This window comes from Felis catus, chromosome F1, assembly GCF_018350175.1.
Source record: "Felis catus isolate Fca126 chromosome F1, F.catus_Fca126_mat1.0, whole genome shotgun sequence".
NCBI lineage: Eukaryota > Metazoa > Chordata > Mammalia > Carnivora > Felidae > Felis > Felis catus.
The window spans coordinates 751,820-771,690 of NC_058384.1; the positions used below are offsets into that span (position 1 = coordinate 751,820).

At 47.2% G+C, this 19,871-nt stretch overlaps 1 protein-coding gene and 1 long non-coding RNA gene across 4 annotated transcripts in view; one reads left to right on the top strand and one right to left on the bottom strand.

Moving 5' to 3' along the window:
* Positions 1-2,679: 2,679 nt before the first annotated feature.
* Positions 2,680-19,871, top strand: part of FBXO28 (F-box protein 28) — a 30,768-nt gene continuing 13,576 nt past the window's right edge. The window contains exons 1-3 of one of the 3 annotated variants that reach the window (XM_023248110.2): positions 2,680-2,964; positions 14,764-14,873; positions 18,499-18,637. In XM_023248110.2, coding sequence (XP_023103878.1) covers positions 2,698-2,964; positions 14,764-14,873; positions 18,499-18,637 — 516 coding nt within the window. In that variant the 5' untranslated portion in view covers positions 2,680-2,697. Of the gene's footprint in view, positions 2,965-3,593; positions 3,889-14,763; positions 14,874-18,498; positions 18,638-19,871 lie in introns of those variants that run through there. The other 2 variants (XM_023248109.2, XM_045048476.1) reach the window with 2 other exon arrangements.
* LOC102899426 lies at positions 4,889-6,906 on the bottom strand. Its single transcript, XR_442200.4, has 3 exons — positions 6,564-6,906; positions 6,099-6,189; positions 4,889-5,699 (listed from the first exon to the last, which is right to left on the bottom strand). It is a non-coding gene; the product is annotated as an uncharacterized LOC102899426 (long non-coding RNA).

Consider the following 19,871-nt stretch of genomic DNA (forward strand, 5'->3'; position numbering starts at 1 on the left):
GACAGTTCTTCCTGTGATTGACCTTGAGCGGTACAGCTCCCCCTTCCAGCCTCCCCTTCTGCATCCAGAATCCGCTTTAGGGATGTTTCCCTTTATTAATTTCCACACACACACACACAACCTTTAAATTTTTTTTTATTTTGAAATAATTGCAAGATAGTACAAGGAACTCTTGTAAACTCTTCATCCAGATTCGCCACTTAACATTTATGGTATTTGCTTTGTTAATCTCCTCTATCTATTGAACCATTTGAGAGCAAGTTGAGATATGGCCCTCTACCCCTAAAACTTCAATGTGTATTTCCTAAGAAGAACATTTTCTTACGAGATCACAATTATCCAAATCAAAAAATGAAATATGATTACATTATCTAATACATAGCCCATGTTCAAATTTTGCCAACTGTCACAATAATGTTCTTTAGAGCTACTTTTCCTAATCCAGGATCACGCGTTAATTTAGTTATTTTCTCTCCTTAGTCCCTTTTTTTTTTTAATTTTTTTTTCAACGTTTATTTATTTTTGGGACAGAGAGAGATAGAGCATGAATGGGGGAGGGGCAGAGAGAGAGGGAGACACAGAATCAGAAACAGGCTCCAGGCTCTGAGCCATCAGCGCAGAGCCTGACGCGGGGCTCGAACTCACGGACCGCGAGATCGTGACCTGGATGAAGTCGGGCGCTCAACCGACTGCGCCACCCAGGCGCCCCTCTCCTTAGTCCCTTTTAATCTGCCACAAATCCTTAGTCTTTGTCTTTCATGACAATACTGTTTTTACAGAGCACTGATCAATTATCCAGATTTGCCTACCTCAAATAAAGGTTATGCCTTTTTTTCTTTTTTGCAGGAATGTTATGTTGTGTCACATCCTCAGGAGGTACATGATGTCCATTCCTCCCATAACTCCTGATATTAATACTGATGATTTGGATACGGTAGTGGCCACCAAATTTCTCTATTGTAAACTTCTTTTTTATCTTTGCGATGAACATGTAACTTGTGGGCAATTATTTTGAGACTACCTAAATATTAGATTCCACCTCACACCTTTCACTTTCTCAGCTTAGTATTTTTTTGATGATTCCCGCCTAAATCAACTTAAAATGTTTATTTATTTATTTTCAGAGACAGAGAGCAAGAGAATGAGTCCCAAGCAGCCTTCGCCAACCCAGGGCTCCATCCCACCACCCTGAGACCATGACCTGAGTCAGAGGCTTAAGGATTGAGCCACTCAAGCCCCCCTAAATCAAGTTTTTAATTGAGATATAATTCATATATTCTAAAAATCACTTTAACATTTCAGGGTACTCACAAGGTTGTGCTTCCTCTATCTCAGACTCTGAAGCGCCTTCATCCCCGGCCCCACAGGACACATCTTCCTCCCCTCTGCCCCCCAAGTCCGCGCTCCTCCCTCCCCCGCTCCTTCTTCCTCACCCCAGCAGGACCCTGGCCGCAGCAGGAAGCAGCTCCCTCCCCCGCATCCCCCCCAGCCCTGCACACATCTCCCCCAGCCCATTACCCAGCAGGACGGCCCCGCACCCCACCATCACCCAGCAGCACCCCGGCCTTGCACCCCGCCATCACCCAGCAGGACGGCCCCGCACCCCCCATCACCCAGCAGCACCCCGGCCCCGCACCCTTCATCACCCAGCAGTAACCCGGCCCCACACCCCCAATCACCCAACAGGCCGGCCCTGCACCCGTCATCACCTAGCAGCATCCCGGCCCCGCACCCCCCATCACCCAGCAGGACGGCCCCGTACCCGCCATCACCCAGCAGCACCTTGGCCCCGCACCCCCCCATCACCCAGCAGCACCCCGGCCCCGCACCCCGCCATCACCCAACAGCACCCCGGCCCCGCACCCCCCATCACCCAACAGGACGGCCCCGCACCCGCCGTCACCCAGCAGCACCCCGGCCCCGCAACCCCCACATCACCCAGCAGGAGGGCCCCGCACCCGCCGTCACCCAGCAGCACCCCGGCCCCGCAACCCCCACATCACCCAGCAGGAGGGCCCCGCACCCGCCGTCACCCAGCAGCACCCCGGCCCCGCAACCCCCACATCACCCAGCAGGAGGGCCCCGCACCCCCCCACATCACCCAGCAGCACCCCAGCCCCACAGCAGAAGCAGCTCCCTCTCCAGCATCCCCTCCCGCTTCCCCCCTTCCCCGCCCCCTCCGCGCCACGGACTAGGCTGCAGACTTCCAGAAGAGTGTTGTCCCTTGGACCTGGTTTCTGTCATTTAGCTTGATGTCGTCAAGGTTCTTCCACTTGCTGGTTGCAACCAGTACCTCACTCCTGTTACCTGCCTAAACGAATCACTCCTGGGTCCGCGGAAACCACGACTCTGAGCCGCGTCCCACCTGCACTCAGGCGACACTGTGGCCACCGTCCCGCGCGTCAGGGGGCGCGCCAAGAAACGCGCTCCGGCGGACAGCACTTCAACCGGCCGGGCTCCCTCGCGCTCCGGCCCTGGGCGGCTTCGGGTCGCCTTCCCGGGGCGGACACGGCCCGACCCCGCCTCCCCGCCGCGAACACCTGCGACCTCAGCGGCGACCTCCGCGGCTCCCTCCGCGCTTCCCCGCGCAGGCTCCGCCCCTCCGGCGCCCCGCCCCGCCCCGCGCCCAGGCGGAAGTGACGCACAGGAAGCGCCCCTGGGCCCCTTGCAGTGGGGGGAAGGCATCAAACCCCCAAGATGGCGGCGGCGTCGGAGGAGCGGATGGCCGAGGAAGGAGGCGGCGGCCACGGCGACGGCGGCCCCTGTGCGGCCGCCGGCTCTGCCCAGCGCCTGCCGCCCCCGCCCCCGGCCCCGGCCCCGCAGCCGGGCTCCCAGGCGCCCCCGGCCCCGCCGCTGGCTCCCGACCAGCTGCCTCAGAACAACACGCTGGTGGCGCTGCCCATCGTAGCCATCGAGAACATCCTCAGCTTTATGTCCTACGACGAAATTAGTCAGCTCCGCCTGGTGAGGCCCCCGCGGGACCCCCGCCGCCCCCTCCGCCGGCCGCGGTCTGGGGAGGGGGCGGAGAGGCGAGCGCGTCCCCGGGGAGGGAGGCGCAGCCGGCTCCGGGACGCGGAGTCCGGGCGCCGGTCAGCGGGGTCGCCCCCCTTCCTGCCGCGGGGTCGGGACGGCGGGGCCCGGGAAGCGGGGCGGGAGTTGGGCGTCCCGCCGCCGCCGCGCCCGAGCGCCGACCTCGCGGCTCCGGTCGCCGCCTTTTGTGCCCCACCTTCCAGCCCCCCGGCCGGGCCGCTCCAGGTTCGGCTCGTCCGTGGGGATCACGCACTGTGCCCCCCTCCGCCCCCTAGGTTTCCCTGCTGGTCAGGCCTCCCCCACCCCGGTGGGCGCCCGGAGGGGCGGGAACGCGACCCGGCACCCCCCTCCTCCGGCTGGCCGGTGACGAAGCCCGGCTGGGCCTCGCCCCGACCCTCCCCACCCCCGGGCCGCGCCGGGTCTCCCGGCCGTTTCCTAACTAGTGACCCCGGGCCCCCGGCCGCCGGCTCTGGGGGCCGCCGTGCCCCCTCCCCCTCCCCCCCCCCCCCCCCCCCCCGGAGCCGCGGAGGTTCCGCGATCTGTGCCGTCAGGACCCTACCGCGCGCCGAGCTTCGGCCGAGGGCTTGACGAACGGCTCAGTTGAGGGAGAGGTTGTGCTTCCTGTCGGTGGGTTTGTCTCCAAGTGGGAAGGAGGTTGAAGGAGGTGGACATTTTGAAGGGACTGCAGACCGGTTCTGTGTCGACGCGAAATCCGGGCTCGGGGTGGCTTCTGAGAGGACAAAGACGGACTTCTGGATGCGCTGTGCGCGGCAGCTTCCCGTCGACCGGCCGCGTTCACACCTGCAGCTCCGGCTTGGCCATGACCGCGCTGTGGGAGGGAGACCAGACTTCTCAAAGGAAAGTGGACGAATTTTGATTCACACCGACGGCCGGTGTTCTTTCTCGCCAACCCGGGCTGCAGGGCGGAGAATTCTTCCGCTGGAAAGTGCTGTTTCAAAACTGGTTGTCCCCGAGTTCCCAGAGCATGGCACCCTGGAAGTCCCTGTGGAATCTCCAGCATTCCCTCGGGTTGGTAAAGCATGGTGTCCGATCAGGCTTCCTGCCGTCCTGTCTTGTGTCTGCGGGTCGAGCCTCTGAGCCAGACAATGGCTCTGTAGAGCTTGGCGCGGTCACACTTCTGTAGGTGTGGAGGACACTGGGTTCCTTTCTCAGTCGTTCACTTTTTTAGAAATTAAGAGCATTTTTAAAGGGGGGGGGGACTAGCTTCTTACGGGACAGAGTTAAAATGCATCCCAGTTTATTGATAAATGATGTCTTTCCAGTGAAATACTGAGCTGCATTCTTAAGCAGTCAGTCACCTGTCCCAAGCTTTTAAGGATACGATTTGTGGTCTCAAACAAGGATTTTTCATAGGGAGTCCCTTACCATCCCCTGCCCCACCATCACCCCCACCCCCATCCCAAAAGGTCCTGCAGCCAATTTTATGTCTCAAAGAGGGGTGCTTTTTCCCTCTGGTTTAGTAATGAGGAAATTCCTTTGTTTACTTAAGATCAGTAGATGATTCTTAGATTAAGTGGATAATCTTTTGTGGGGATTTGGAAATGTCTTTGGTTTCAGAGTCATTGGTTTGGTGTCCTAAGGCACAATTCAGGTAGCATTATAAAAGAAAGATGTTCTTTCTTGCCACTAGATGTCAGCATTAATTTAGTTGTGGTCTTCATGAAATTGACAGTCTAGAAGCTGTGTGGCGGGTGCAGGGGGTGCCTGACGTGCCCTTTCTAGGCAAGTGGCCGTTTGTACCTAAAGAACTGTTTGCCAGAAACTCCAGGAACTTCAGTGTGGGTGCTGCTATCTGGAGCATCAGTTTCTTAGCTCCTTTCATTTCTAAGTGTGTGGGGTTTGTTGGTTTGTTTGTTTGTTTCATGGAATTAAGGCTGGATATGCTTTGAAGAGAGTGATATTAATTAAGAACAGAATTAGCTTCCGTAAAGCTAAATGTCAACTACCCAGCGGTTGATGTTGGGATATTTGGGGTTTTTCTTCCTTCCCAGGTTACTTGCCTTACTAGGACCTCAGCTGTAACTGTTAGCACCTAAATTAGGGAACAGGCACAAAAGATTTGCTCTCAAAAGGTTGAAATTGCTAAAATAACATTCTCGAATTCTCTGTGCACTTTGGTTGGTGTAGTCTTTGCTTCCTGTGGCCACGAATAATTTAAATTTGACTCCGCAGTCTGGCTACTTCCAAGGGATTGTGCAAATAGCCTGTTGAATTGTTGGGGCTTCCCTGCCATTGACTGTTACTCCAAAAATATGCCCAGAGCCTGGAAATCCTGGTTACACAGAAATAGTTCTTTAAATATTTAACTCTTCCAACATACTTAAAATTATTTGGCCAAATAGAACTTTTGAAATGACAAAACTTGTACTTTGAGTTGTTTTTCCAGTAGATCAGACAGATTTGTGCTGATGCAGCTTTAGACGGTCACCTAGGCCCCCTTGACAAGTTTGAGAGTTTTTGAAACAAGTAGCAAAGGTTAAGAAGTGAGTTCCTGCCCTGTTAGGGCAAGTCTAAGCCAGGCTTGAGCGCAGAGCTCCGACTGGTGAGCACGGTGTTCTCACTCACTGAATCACGAATGTGGCAGGCATTTTCAAAGATGTCTTAGCGAGATCCTAGGAGTTTTTTCCTGTGTGGTTTGAGCGTAGCTCCTGTAAATTTAATGGAATCCTATTAGCGGTTCAGGTCATAAGTACCACTAAAGGTTAAATTCAGAAGGCTTGCTCGTTATCTAGAAGGAAAATTTTCGGTAGGTAACCAAATGCAGACATACTTTATCCCAAGGTATTGCCTTAGACACTCTAGCTACTTAGATCTGTTCCCCGTTTATAGTTCCTTTTCCAGCTTGTGTTCAAATATGCTAGAAAAGTGTAGTCACAGAGAAGGTTGATTGGTAGAAAATACAAAGGAAAATGAGAAACAGTTATTCTTTATTTTTTAATAGCGAAGCTGTTTTCCTCATCTTTGTTGTTCTGTAACATTTTTTTTTTTTTTTTTAAATCCGGGACATCTTTACACTCTTAAAAGTTATTGAGAACCTAAGAGCTTACCTTGGAAAATTCTAGAAGACACAGGAACACAGGAATAGACAGTACATACTTCATCAACTGTCAAAAAATGTTATCACGTGTCCTGTTGCCTCTGGAGAAGTCCACCATATGTTATAAAAGAACGAGAGTAGAAGTGGCAAGTTACATCTTGGTATTAGGAAAATAGTCTGTCCTCGCAGACTCTCAAAAGGATCTTGGGGATCCCAGGGGTCCCTAGAGCGCACTTGGAGAACCGCTGCTCTTTGTTGCGGTGTTACAGAGAGTATATGCTTTGTATTGCTGATTTGTGGCTCCCCCCCCCCCCATCTCATCATTAGGTTATTTTTATTACCAGGTACTTAAGTACAGGTACATGATTATAACGTGTGGGGGACAGTTCACCATTCCTGAAGATTCTAGTCTGAAAGAGGGTTTCAGTCAGTGAGCCTGCCCGCAGGATCATGAAAACAGAAGGAGCATACTTACAAGGCGGCAGATAACAAGTGCAAAGATGATAAATCCAAGAATGTTGAGGTTATTCAGGAGAGGCTTCCTCAAGATGAGTTTTTGTCCAGTTAGTAACGGTGAAAGAACGTTCCTGGCGGAAACAAAAATGACATACAGTGTGACGAAGTGCTTGGAGCAGGGTGACTAATCAGAGCAGCAAGAGGATTGTGTGGCGTGTCATATGACCTACGGCAATGGTCAGGCTCCCCCTCCCTTTGCCCTTTTTCATGTCACAGACCAGCCAGATTTAAGAAGCTGTTTTGAGAAGCTCCAGCGTGGACAACTTTGGGGGGGGGGGCAGGTGAAGACCTCAGGAAACAACCTGCACCCCTTCGTGTCATCATTTCCTGACCGGGGCCAGAGGCACCTGTGCGCCCCGCATGCAGGGTGTGCGGGTTCTGTGGGGTGGGAGAAGGTGCTAGCTTCAAAGGATGGCCTGTGCGTACGATCCAATCTCTTGACACTTGAGACTAGGAGCAAAAGATCACCTTTGCAAGAGGTTTCTCCCGGCACCTCCTTCCAGCGTCTTGCGCGAAGGTTGATTGAAACCAGCATCGGGGCGCCTGGGTGGCTCAGTCGGTCGGGCGTCCGACTTCAGCTCAGGTCACGATCTCACGTCTGTGGGTTCGAGCCCTGTGTCAGGCTCTGGGCTGATGGCTCAGAGCCTTGAGCCTGCTTCCGATTCTGTGTCTCCCTCTCTCTCTGCCCCTCCCCCGTTCATGCTCTGTCTCTCTCTGTCCCAAAAATAAATAAACGTTAAAAAAAATAAAAATAAAAAAATAAATGAAACCAGCATCGTCGAGCTGTTGGGTTTCCCAGATACCCCAGTCCTGCAAGCACGCCTCTTCTGTCCGCAGCCGCTCCTGCCTGTCTTCGGGGTACACCGTCCTGTTAGCACCTCGGGAAAGCCTCTGGGATTCTTGCCTGAACTTGAACCCCTCCTGTTCCTCGGAGTTCCCCCTACAACACTGCTGCTCTTGCGTGTTGTGTTGGAATTGTCTCCGGAAGGGCCGGTCGGGCACTGAATTTAGGCTCCTTATACCCTTTCATCAGGGATCCTTCATAGTCTGTGATTCTGTATCGGTATTCAATATTTGTTGAATAAATGAAATCGTTTTCTCTCTCTCTCTCTTTTTTAAGTTTTTTACTTACTTTGAGAGAGAGGGAGGGAGAGAATCCCAAGCAGGCTCTGCACTGTCAGCAAAGGGCCCAATGCAGGGCTCGGCCTCACAAACCGTGAGATCATGACCTGGGCCAAAACCAAGAGTCAGACGCTTAACCAGCTGAGCCACGCAGGCGCCCCTGAATCGTTCTAAAAAGCACTTCGCTGCCCTATGTGACGAACACAACATAAATGTTGTTGTGAGGGGAATGTATTTTCTGTACAAATTATAGCAGAGCTGAAACGTGAGCTGCTTCGTATTTACCTCCAACAGACAAGATGAGAAAATGTTTTAATTTAAGAGCATTTTAAGAAGCTTGAGTGAGGGGCGCCTGGGTGGCGCAGTCGGTTAAGCGTCCGACTTCAGCCAGGTCACGATCTTGCCGTCCGTGAGTTCGAGCCCCGTGTCAGGCTCTGGGCTGATGGCTCGGAGCCTGGAGCCTGTTTCCGATTCTGTGTCTCCCTCTCTCTCTGCCCCTCCCCCGTTCATGCTCTGTCTCTCTCTGTCCCAAAAAAAATAAATAAACGTTGAAAAAAATAAATAAAAAAATAAAAAAAAAGAAAGAAAAAAAAGAAGCTTGAGTGAAAAATTGTCTTTTTTTTTTTTAACGTTTTTTTATTTTTTAAAGAGAGAGAGTGCGTAAGCAGGGGACGGCAGAGAGGGAGGGAGACGCAGAATCCGAAGCAGGCTCCAGGCTCCGAGCTGTCCGCACAGAGCCCGACGCGGGGCTCGAACCCACGAACTGTGAGATCATGACCTGAACAAAAGCCGGACACTTAACCCGCTGAGCCCCCCAGGCACCCAGAAAAATACTCTTAATGATAACAAACATTGATAAGATGATATGAAGCTAGTGTATAGTTAGTGAGTAGCTGTGTGAGGAGAACAAGAGACAGAGCAAGACAGACAGAGTGAGCGGCAGAAGGGCAGAGAGGGAGGGAGAGACAGAATCCCAAGCAGGCTCTGCGCTGTCAGCACAGAACCCGACTCAGGGCTCGATGCCACGAACCTCGAGGTCATGACCTGAGCCAAAATCAACAATTGATTGCTGAACTGACTGAGCCACCCAGGCGCCCCAGAAAAGCTTTTCTCTTTGGCTTTTAGGAGGCATTATAGAAATCCTGGGAACAGGCTTTTCTTCCTAATTGTTTTGCTCAGTCTATAGTAAGTTTATATTTTCTTTCCAAGTGAACATCTACGGGGGATACCCAAAAAATGTAAAAGTTGTGATTCTAGTACATAATTAACTCTCTGTCTCTTTATATGGTATTGTGTATTAGATAATCCATACCATGGAGGCACAATTTTTAAGTGATTTGTTACCCATCATTAACTTTTTGCCACATTTGCTTTATCTCTTTCAGTTGTCTGATCATTCTCTCCCTCTCTAAGTCTACACACAGATTATTTATTTCACTAAACCATTTGAAAGTAAAATGCAAATAAAATGACATTTTTGTCCTTTTTGTAATCACACTATTATCATTTTCCAGGGATTTAAAATTACATTTTACATTTTAATTTCTCAATCGTCCCCAAAATGTCCCTATAGTGTTTTTTTGGTTTTTGTTTTTTTTTGTGGATGATAAGTGCTTTGAATCTAATAAAACATTTGTCTCTTTAGAACATTCTCCCTACTTTTTTCATTCTTTCACGCAGTTGGCATTTTGAAGAATCGGGACAGATGGCTTATAAAATGTTTTACAGTGCAGATTTGTCTCATTGTTTTCTGGTTTTTGAACTTTGGAAGAATTCTAGAAAGATTTTGGTCTAGCGCCATCTCTAACTTCAGCACTGTGGGGAGAACACCCGCCGATGTCCTTGAGACCTCATGTTGCCTGCTCAAGAAGTCCTACTTGAGGCCGCTGCTGACAGTCCCTGCCGCAGGACAGTGTTAGTGAGACCGCAATCAGTTGAGAGTAATTAGGGTGATTATTTCCATCTCTATGCTGCCGATTGCTAAATTTAAGAAGATACTAATTAGAAGCCTGAATTCTTAATTTTCCTTTTGCCACTGAATGGTGTGGTGACTTTGTGCAAATTACATAATTTCTTAACGTCTCCATGTCCTCACTGAAGGTTCTGGTGTCTTAAGTTCCTTCCAGTTTGAGGGTTATTAATTAGTAAGCAGCCTAATCTTTGGTAATAGCTTCTGGATTCATTGGAGAAAAACATCAAGTATTCAGTTCACTTGAGAATGTAGACCATGAAATAAGTACATGAAAAATGTGGTTCCATTACAATATTTCCTTGATTCTAAGATACAGCTTCAGATTTTAACATTTTTGAAATCAGAATGTGTCTTGATCAACTTATATGCAGATTTGTGTAGCAGTGCTTATGTCCCCCCACCCCCACCAGAAGAGCTTTTGTTAAATTGGTAGCATCTTAAAGTCTCTGTAACATCTTAAACAAAATCAAAGAAGTCCACCATTTTATATTCCAAGGCATTCTAAGACATCTGAAGAAGAAATGCTGCCAGTTATAATTCTAGGACCATTTCCAATGTCAAATGTTAAAATATGCAAATATGTGCATCTTAGAATCAGCCAAGATTTTGATATTAAGATTAGGTTTAACAGGGAAATTGTGGGTCGCACACATTGATGGCGTACGTGTCTTGCATCGTCAAGGACCGTGGTGGCACGACGTGTCAGAAAAGATTTCTAAACAGAGTGAAGAAAAATTTTCATTACTACTTATGTTAGAAAATGATGAAAAAGATAAACGTGGCATTTTAAATCTTGAAGTACTTAACAAGGAAAAACCACATCTGTTCTCTCAAAGCGGGACAGCAAGAGGGACCCAAACCAAATGTCCCCATTAGAGGCTGATATTCCATCAGCTCCCTTCTATATTGATAGTGTAGGTTTTGGCTGATCTATAAATGTCATGGTAGTTTTTGACAGAGTCATCATCTTTGTATATTAGACTTCAGAATTGTATTTTACTGTCTTAGGCAAATGGCTGAATTGCTAGGATTTTGTTTTGTTTTAATAAACCAGGGAAATAAATACTCTTCCCTTTAGCTTTGGGAAATTCTTTTTTTTTTTTCAATATATGAAATTTATTGTCAAATTGGTTTCCATACAACACCCAGTGCTCATCCCAAAAGGTGCCCTCCTCAATACCCATCACCCACCCTCCCCTCCCTCCCACCCCCCATCAACCCTCAGTTTGTTCTCAGTTTTTAACAGTCTCCTATGCTTTGGCTCTCTTAGCTTTGGGAAATTCTTAAACTACCCATATGTATAAAGCTATATTTTAAATGAGATAATTTTGCATTGCAAGCTAGCATACATAATCAGGTATCGCAGGGGAAATTAGCGTACAGTTGACCTTTGAACAACGCAAGGGTTAGGGGCACCAACCACGATGCATTTGAAAATCCACATAGAACTTTTGACCCCCCCAAAAGCTCAACTACTAATAGCTTACTGCTGATCAGGAGCCTCACCGGTGACATAAACAGTCCATTAACACATGTTTCAGGTGTTGCACATATCATATGCCTTATTCTTATGATAAAGTAAGCTAGAGAAAAGAAATTATTTACAGTTAAATCTTTAAAAAAAAAATCATAAGGAAGAGAACATACATTTACAGAGCTGTACTGAATTTATCCACAAAAAGAAAAAAGAAAAATGCATGTATAGGTGGCCCCGTGCACTTCAAATCTGTGTTGTTCGGGGCCCAACTGTTCAGAGGCCACTTTGCTTCTTTCTGAATTCTCCACAAAGATATATGATCCGTTGTATCTTTGTTTTTGTGCTACTGGTCAGTCCATGCTTATCAAACATCCAGGAAAGAAAGAATACCACTTTAAAGGCTGATCTTTTCCTACGGTATTGACTAATGCTTAAAATATTTTTGACTTCAGCTTTTTTGGTGCTGTTCCAATTTGTCTGTCTTTGTGACCTCCTATTTTCTCTTTTTACCAGCTTTTTTTTTTTTCAAGTTTATTTATTTTGATAGGAACACCCTGGAGGGGAAGAGGGAGGAAGGGAGAAAGAGAGAGAAAGAGAGAGAATGAATGAATGAATCCCAAGCAGGCTCCACACTGTCAGCATGGAGCCCAATGCGGGGCTCAAACTCACAAACCATGAGATCATGACCTGAGCCGAAACCAAGAGGCAAGACGCTCAACCGATTGAGCTACCCAGATGCCCCATCTTTTTGCCAGCTTTTAACATTAAATATTACTTGAGGGGCACCTGGGTGGCTCAGTCCGTTAAGCATCTGACTTCTGCCCAGGTCACGATCTCCCGGTTTGTGAGTTCATGCCCTGTGTTGGGATCTCTGCTGTCAGAGCAGAGCCCACTTCGTATCCTCTGTCCTCTTCTCTCTCTCTGCCCCTCCCCTGCTCATGCTCTCTCTCTCAAAAATAAAATAAACACTTTTTTAAAATGTTGAGACTCTGTATATAAGCCTTTATTTCCTTATCTTCCATTTCTTCCTTTGGGGGTTCATCTTCATGGATTTTCTGGACCCACATCTTTGGTCCTAATAGATGTTCTGCTTACAGAAAATGACCATTCTCCATACGAGATCTTTCCCAAAATGGGCAGTCTTTTTAAAGTTCTTTCTCGTTACTGATTTCTCTGCTCCAAGTATTTCCCTCAGCTTTGCCTGCACATCTGCTCTGTCGTCACTATTTGCTCAGTGGCGTATTCACTCCAGACCCTGTGCCTTCGCACGGGCCACACCTCTATCTTAGGCCCTTTGTCCTCTTGAATGGAGCACTGGTCCTTCAGGTTTAGTCCTGGATCCCAAAGCGGTTCCCAAGACCCTTTGAAGGAGTCTGTAAGATCTAAAATATTTTCATTATACTACTAAGCTGTTCTTGCCCATTTTTCACTCGCCTTCTTTCACAAGTGGACAGAGCTTTCCAGTAGCTGTTGCGACATTAGATGATGTCAGCAAACCAAGAGTTCATGAAATGTATCCTTGTATATTATGTTTTCTAGGATTTTCCAAGGTAATATCTCAGTAGATTGAATACAGAAGCAGATATGATATTTTACTTCCTCTAAAGCCACATATCAAAGAGATTTGCAAAAATGGAACTCGCTAGATACTTTTAGAAGAGTTATTTTTCCTTTAAAAGTTATTTATGTTGGGGCACCTGGCTCGCTCAGTCGGGGGAGCACAGGACTCTTGATCTCGGGATCGTGGGTTCAAGCCCCACGTTGGGTGTAGAGATTACAAAAAATAAACGTTAGAAGTTATCTTGATACATATTGTTTCTATTACTGTCATTTTCTTTAATAGACATTGAAGGTATGTTGACAGTTGGTTTATTTTAGTTAGAAACAGATCCCTCCAGGGCAGCTGGGTGGCTCAGTGGGTCAAGCATTAGACTTCAGCTCAGGTCATGATCTTGTGGTTTGTGAGTTCGAGCCCCACATCAGGTGAGCATGAGCCCCGCTTCTCTCTTCCTTCCCTCTATGCCCTTCGCTCACTTGTGCCCTCTTTCTACCAAAAAGGAAGGGGGGGGGGTAGAATCCCACCATATTTTAAAATACCATTTATTAAGAATTACTCAGTACTTAAAATTTGCTGTTCTTGTTTTCAAATTGAAAAGCAGTGTTTCTTAACACATTTCATCTGGCGTGTTGTGAATTAGGAAGCCCATAGTATTTAGTACTAGAGCAGTAAAGCCTTCATTGTCCAGGTTGCCAGAATTTGTGTGTCTGTGTTCTCAGGGGAAAACAAACACCACGGATTTCATCAGCATTTCCGTTTCAACAAGGGTTTGTCCAGCGTTTGTGCTTGGGCACCACGAGAGATGGGAAGAAGCACATGACAAGCCCACCTGCTTGACTTGGCCTTGGTACAGATTTACCTGTGTCGTGCACTCTCAGTGTCCACACTATGCAGTGAGAGCTGGTGTTCAAGTTGATGGCGCCGAGTCACTGCCAAATTCTCAGGGATCAAAGAAGAAATGGATTTTGTGAAGCAGGTTTTGTTAGGATAACAAAGGTGCCGGGATGTCGCAGAAATCTAGCATCTATGGAACAAAGTTTTCAAATTAGTACTAAGTTCAACAAAGTTTATTTAATGTAATCTTTGCATAGTACTTTAGAGTTTACCAAGTGATTTTAGCGTCTATTGTTTCATTTAATCCTAATGATCTCCCTGGGAGTTAGATGCTGCCCACCTTTTACACACGGTAGCTGACTTGCTCAAAAATGTGTAGAAGTCAGGCTCCACTTTAGATGTTCGGACTGTGATTTTGTGCTTTTACTCTATAAAAAGCACAGTATTCCTCAAAGATTCAAAATATTCAGGATTCTGCTACATATGTTAAAATATGTCATGGAGACTATGGTAGTCTAGCAGAGACTAACTCTCTGTAGTTAACCCTGACTGGTAGAAATAAATAAGAATTCTCATTCTGATTATAGGTGATATAAACTCTGTGAGAGGTTGGACTTAAGTTTGAATACACATTTTTCACTAAAGGAGAATTTTCTTTTTTCAAACTTGGAAAAACCTTTTGAGAGGCACCTGGGTGGCTCGGTCAGTTCAGTATCCAGCCTCGGCTCAAGTCATGATCTCACATCTTGTGGGTTCGAGCCCCTCGTCGGGCTCTGTGCTGACAGCTCGGAGCCTGGAGCCTGCTCCCGATTCTGTGTCTCCCTCTCTCTCTACCCCTTGCCCCGCTTGTGTGCGCTCTCTCAAAAACTTAAAAAAAAAAAAGTTTAAAAACCTTTTGAATACGTTGATCTTCATGACTATAGTTCTGACCATAGTGGTGGGGATACATTCAGAACATTCAACAAATAGCTAAAGGTGAAATATTCCTTGTCTACACTAATATTAATTTCTTAACATAATGTTGCAAGAGTTAGAAACTATGAGGCATTCGCCCGTATCTACTGATTCAAAGATTCAGACGGCAAACGAGGGGGCCGCATCAGCACAGAACACTTGCAGCTGACAGGAGTCTAGGTTAATTGTTATTTATTTGGTTTTTACTTTTTAAAATTCTTTCTCCTTCTTCCTTCCTGTAGGTTTGTAAAAGAATGGACTTGGTCTGCCAGAGAATGTTGAATCAGGGATTTCTAAAAGTGGAGAGATACCACAATCTATGTCAGAAACAAGTTAAAGCACAACTTCCAAGGTACGCTGTGGCTAGTGACGGCAGTAACTTACAAGTGGGGGTTTTTGTTCGTTTCTTGGTTGTTTATGTTTTTGGAATTTATGTCATCTCTACACCCAACATGGGGCTCAAACGCATGATACTGTGATCAGGAGTCACAGCTAGGCACTCCTGTTTATTTGGGGTTTTGTTTTTTAATCTGGGTAAGTTGACGTGTTACACGGTTTCCAGATTTTTGTAGGGAAGGGTACCCAGATCACAGTAAGTGATTTTGACCCTCGTTTGTCCACCATTTCTGTTCAACATTTTATTGGGGGTTGTAGCCAGGGCCGTTCGGCCAGAAGATGAAATAAGAGGCGTCCAGGTTGGAAGGGAAGAATTGATATTCTCTTTTCACAGGTGACGTGATCTGACATGTATGTGATCGCGTACATAAGGAGTCCACTAATGGTTAGAGCTAATAAACACGTTCAGCAGGGCCACAAGATGTGAGATCGATACACAAAAAGGAGTTGTGTAATTGTACGTACTAGCAATAGATGATCCAAAAACCAAAGTAAAACCGTTCCAGGGTGCAGGGATGGACAGAGTGGATGAACAGGAGTGGGGGATACAGGCCTCTGGTTACGGAATGAGTAAGTCATGGGGATGAAAAGCACAGCACAGGGACTCAGTCAAGGGTACTGTCACGGCGCTGTGTGGTGCCAGACGGTAGCTCCACTTGCCGCGAGCGTGGCATAAGGTACAGAGACGTTGAATCACCACACTGTGCGCCTGAAGCGAATGTAGCACTGTGTGTCAGCTAGACTCAGAAAGGGGGGTGGCTTCCGGCAGGCTCAGTTGGTAGAACATGTGACTCTTGGTCTTGGGGTTGAGTTCCAGCCCCACATCGGGCGAGAGCTCACTTTAAAGAAAGGACCAATCCCAGGGGCACCTGGGTGACTCAGTCGGTTAAGCATCCAACTCTGGCTCACATCATGATCTCGCGGTTTGTGGGTCTGAGCCCCCCGTTGGGCTCTGTGCTGACAGCTCGGAGCCTGGGTCCTGCTTCGGATTCTGGGTCTCCCTCTCTCTTTCTCTGCCCCTCCCCCTCTCGTGCTCTGTCTCTGTCTCTCTCAAATATATTTTAAAAAAGGCAGTTCCATTTACAGTACCATCAAAAAGCATAAGATGTATGTAATGACTGTAACAAAAGATGACTTGTCCCCTGAAAACCAGAAGACATTGGTAAAGGGGATTTGAAGAGACTTGAAAGAGACATTTCACGGTCACAGATGGGAAGACTTCATACTGTGAAGACAGCAGTTCTCCCCAAGCTGGTCTGCACATTCACTGCAAGTCCCGTCAAAATCCAAGTTGTCTTGTTTTGCAGAAAATGACCGGTTCGTCTTGCAATTCTTACTCCGAATAACCAAAGCAATCTTGAAAAGGAGGAACAGGGGCGCCTGGGTGGCGCCGTCGGTTAAGCGTCCGACTTCAGCCAGGTCACGATCTCGCGGTCCGTGAGTTCGAGCCCCACGTCGGGCTCTGGGCTGATGGCTCGGAGCCTGGAGCCTGTTTCTGATTCTGTGTCTCCCTCTCTCTCTGCCCCTCTCCCGTTCATGCTCTGTCTCTCTCTGTCCCAAAAATAAATAAAAAACGTTGAAAAAAAAAATTTAAAAAAAAAAAGAAAAGGAGGAACAAAGTTAGTAGAGTGCTACCTCTTCCCAGTATCAAAACTGACTGCAAAGCCACAGTAATCGAACCAGTGTGTTGCCGACACAAAGACACACATATGGACCAACGGAGCAGAACTGAGAGTATGGAAAATGGATCCTGATGCATTTAGTCCGTTGATTTTCAACAAGGACACAAGACCACTCAGTGGGGAAAGTGATGTTTTCCACAGATGACGCTGGGACACTTGGGTGTCTGTGCGCCAAGGAATGAACTTGGACCCCTTCCCCACACCGTCTACGAAAATGAAGTCCAAATAGCTTACAGATCTAAGTGTGAGCGTCAGGGCTGGACGATAAACCCTTAGATGGAAACAGAGTCCTGACCTCCATAAACTTAGATTAGGCAGTAGTTTCTTTGCTAGGACACCAAAAGCACAAGTAACAGAAGAAAAAAGTCTGGACTTCATCAGAATTTTAAACTGTGCTGCAAAGGACAACATCAAAAAGTGAAAAAACCACCCACACAAAGGGAGAAAATATTTGCAGCTCATACATCTGATGAGGGACTTGTGTCCAGATTGTGCAAGGAACTCTTAGAGCTCAGCAAGAAACATAATTGAGTTAATCCACTGACAAATAACCCAATTTAAATGTGAGCAAAGGGCTTTAGTAGGTATTTCTCCAGAGACGATAAACTGAAGGCCGGCACACACGTACGGGGGCTCAGCATCATCGGTCAGCAGGGCATTGCCCAGCGGAGTGCTGACATACCACTGAACACCCACTGGGACGGCTGAAACAAAAAAGACAAAACGTCTTGGGAAGGATGTGGACAAACCGGAACCTTCACAGATTGCTGGTGAGATCGTACACTGGTTCTGCCACTTGCGAAAACACTTCGTTCCTCAAAAGGTTAAACATAGAATTACCATGGGACCCAACGATTTCACTCCTAGGTATATAGTTAAAAGAAACGGAAGCATAGCCACACGAAAAAATTGGGACACGAGCATTCAGTGCAGCATCATTCATAGTAGTCAGGAAGTAGAAACAACCCAAAAGTCATCAGCCGATGACCGGATAATCAAAGTGGTGGCGTGTCTATATGATAGAATATTAGTCGGCCACAGAAAGGAACGAAGCCCGGGTACACGCTACAACGCGGCCGAGCCGGGGGAAGCGTGCTGCGTGAAGGAAGACGCACACAAGATGCTGCAGGCGCTACCACTCCAGATATCTGAAGTGCCCAGAATAGGCGGATCCAGAAAGACAGAAAGGAGACCAGCGGTTGCCAAGGGCTGGGGAGTAGGAGTGACTGATGACAGTTATGGGCCCTCTTTCTGTGGTGTGAGAATGTCGAGAAGTTAAATCGTGCTAATGGCACAGCTCTGTGAATATACTAAAAGGCATTAAATTATACACATTAAAAGCGAATTTTACATGTGAATTACTTCCCAGTGAAACTTTAAAAATTTAAGTGAGCTGATTTTATGGGTAAAAACATACAGTTCACTTGTCTCTGTGTCCCTTTGTAATTCTTTCCTTTACTTGATTTTTCTGATTCAAATGGCCATTTGGCTCGATATAGCCAAAACACAAAGAAACTAACATTTTTTTTCAAGTATTTCACCAGTGCGTACTAGTCTTCGGCAGGGATTTCTGGATATAGCGATTCATTGATCGTTAGTTACAGTTAAATGGTGACCCGACTGTAGAGATCTGAAGTAACATGTAAATGTTCAGACTATTTCAGTAAGGCTTTTTTTTTTCTTTTTTTTTTTAATTTGAGTGAGAGAATCCTAAGCAGGCTCCACACTCAGTGCAGAGCCGAGCACAGGGCTCAGTTCCACAACCCTGGGATCAGGACCTGAACCGAAGTCAAGAGTCTGATACTCAACCGACCGAGCCCCCCAGGCGCCCCAAGGCATTTTCATTGCTTAACATTTTGGTCCACAGTACTTCGTTCATGATGCTTTCCTTTATTACAGGAGGGAGTCAGAAAGAAGAAACCACTCGTTAGCTCGCCACGCAGACATTCTTGCCGCCGTCGAAACAAGGCTCTCACTGTTAAATATGACTTTCATGAAGTATGTGGATTCCAATCTCTGTTGCTTCATCCCAGGAAAGGTAAACTAGGATTGCTTACGTAGGACAGCTGGTCACTCTGCTTAAGCTGAAATTACTAGAAAGCGATTGTTGAAGCATCCGAGTTGTTCCTGCCTCTCTGGACTGAGTTTCTGTGAATGGATTTGTTTAGCTTCAGTACCGTAACTGATATAAATACGTCCCGTATGTGATCTTCATGTTCAAGGTTCACGTTAGGAAGCAAACAGCAGAAGCCCTGCTGTGCTCTCGAAGCTTGTTAGGAAGTTTATACTGCACCCCAGTTAATACACTGTTTCCGTAAATATGAAGGAAAAAAAGAGTTCATGCTGAAGAACACATCTGTGAGCTTTGTACTCCTTGTTAAGAACAGCAGCGAACAAGATAGGTGTCTTCCCCGCCTTCAACTGTTATAGTTTGGGGGTCGGGGGAGGGGGAGGGACAGGCTAGTGTGGTCGTGTTTGAGAAGTGTTTCCCGAAGACAACTCAGAAACTTCCAGGTTTGGTAAGAATAGATGGTCACTGGATAGCGGCACACACAGGGCTGAGGAAGAGAGTTGTTTAACAGGTGTAAGTCTCCTCTGGCATATTTACTGTCCCCAAGGTAGCTGAGACTCCAGCCCTCCATGTGCCACTCCTGCTGCTGCGGACAAGTACTGCGGCGTATATAACTCCGGCATGGCCTCTCGCTGCTGGAGTGGAGAGTAAATTCAGGCGTGGTCTGTATCTGTCGTGTGTGGAAGGCGTGGAGAGTGAATGATAGTAGCAAAAGATGCCCTTACTGTGGTTGGAACCTAGTAAAATTTAAAAAAAAAAATTTTTTTTCTGTCATTTCCATGGATCATGAACACTGGTAATATTTTCTGTATACTTTCTTCAGTTTCAATTTTCTGTGAGTTTATGGGAGGGATTCCATTTCTTATTTTATTTGAAATAGTCTTTTTTTTAATGTTTATTTATTTTGAGAGAGAGACTGAGTAAGTGGGGGGACGGGGGGGCAGCAGAGAGAGAGAATCCCAGGCAGGTTCCACGCCACCTGCACAGAGCCTGACGTGGGGCTCGATCTCACGAACCATGAGATGACCTGAGCCAAACTCGAGAGTCGGATGCTTCACCGACTGAACCATCCAGGCACCCCTGGAGTATTCTTCAGTATATCTCACTTCCCACGTACTAGCTACAGATTCTTTTGTGGGGTACTTAACTGTAGAAGGTGACCAGTCGGAAACATCAGATTCTGATTCTTACGCCAGATTTT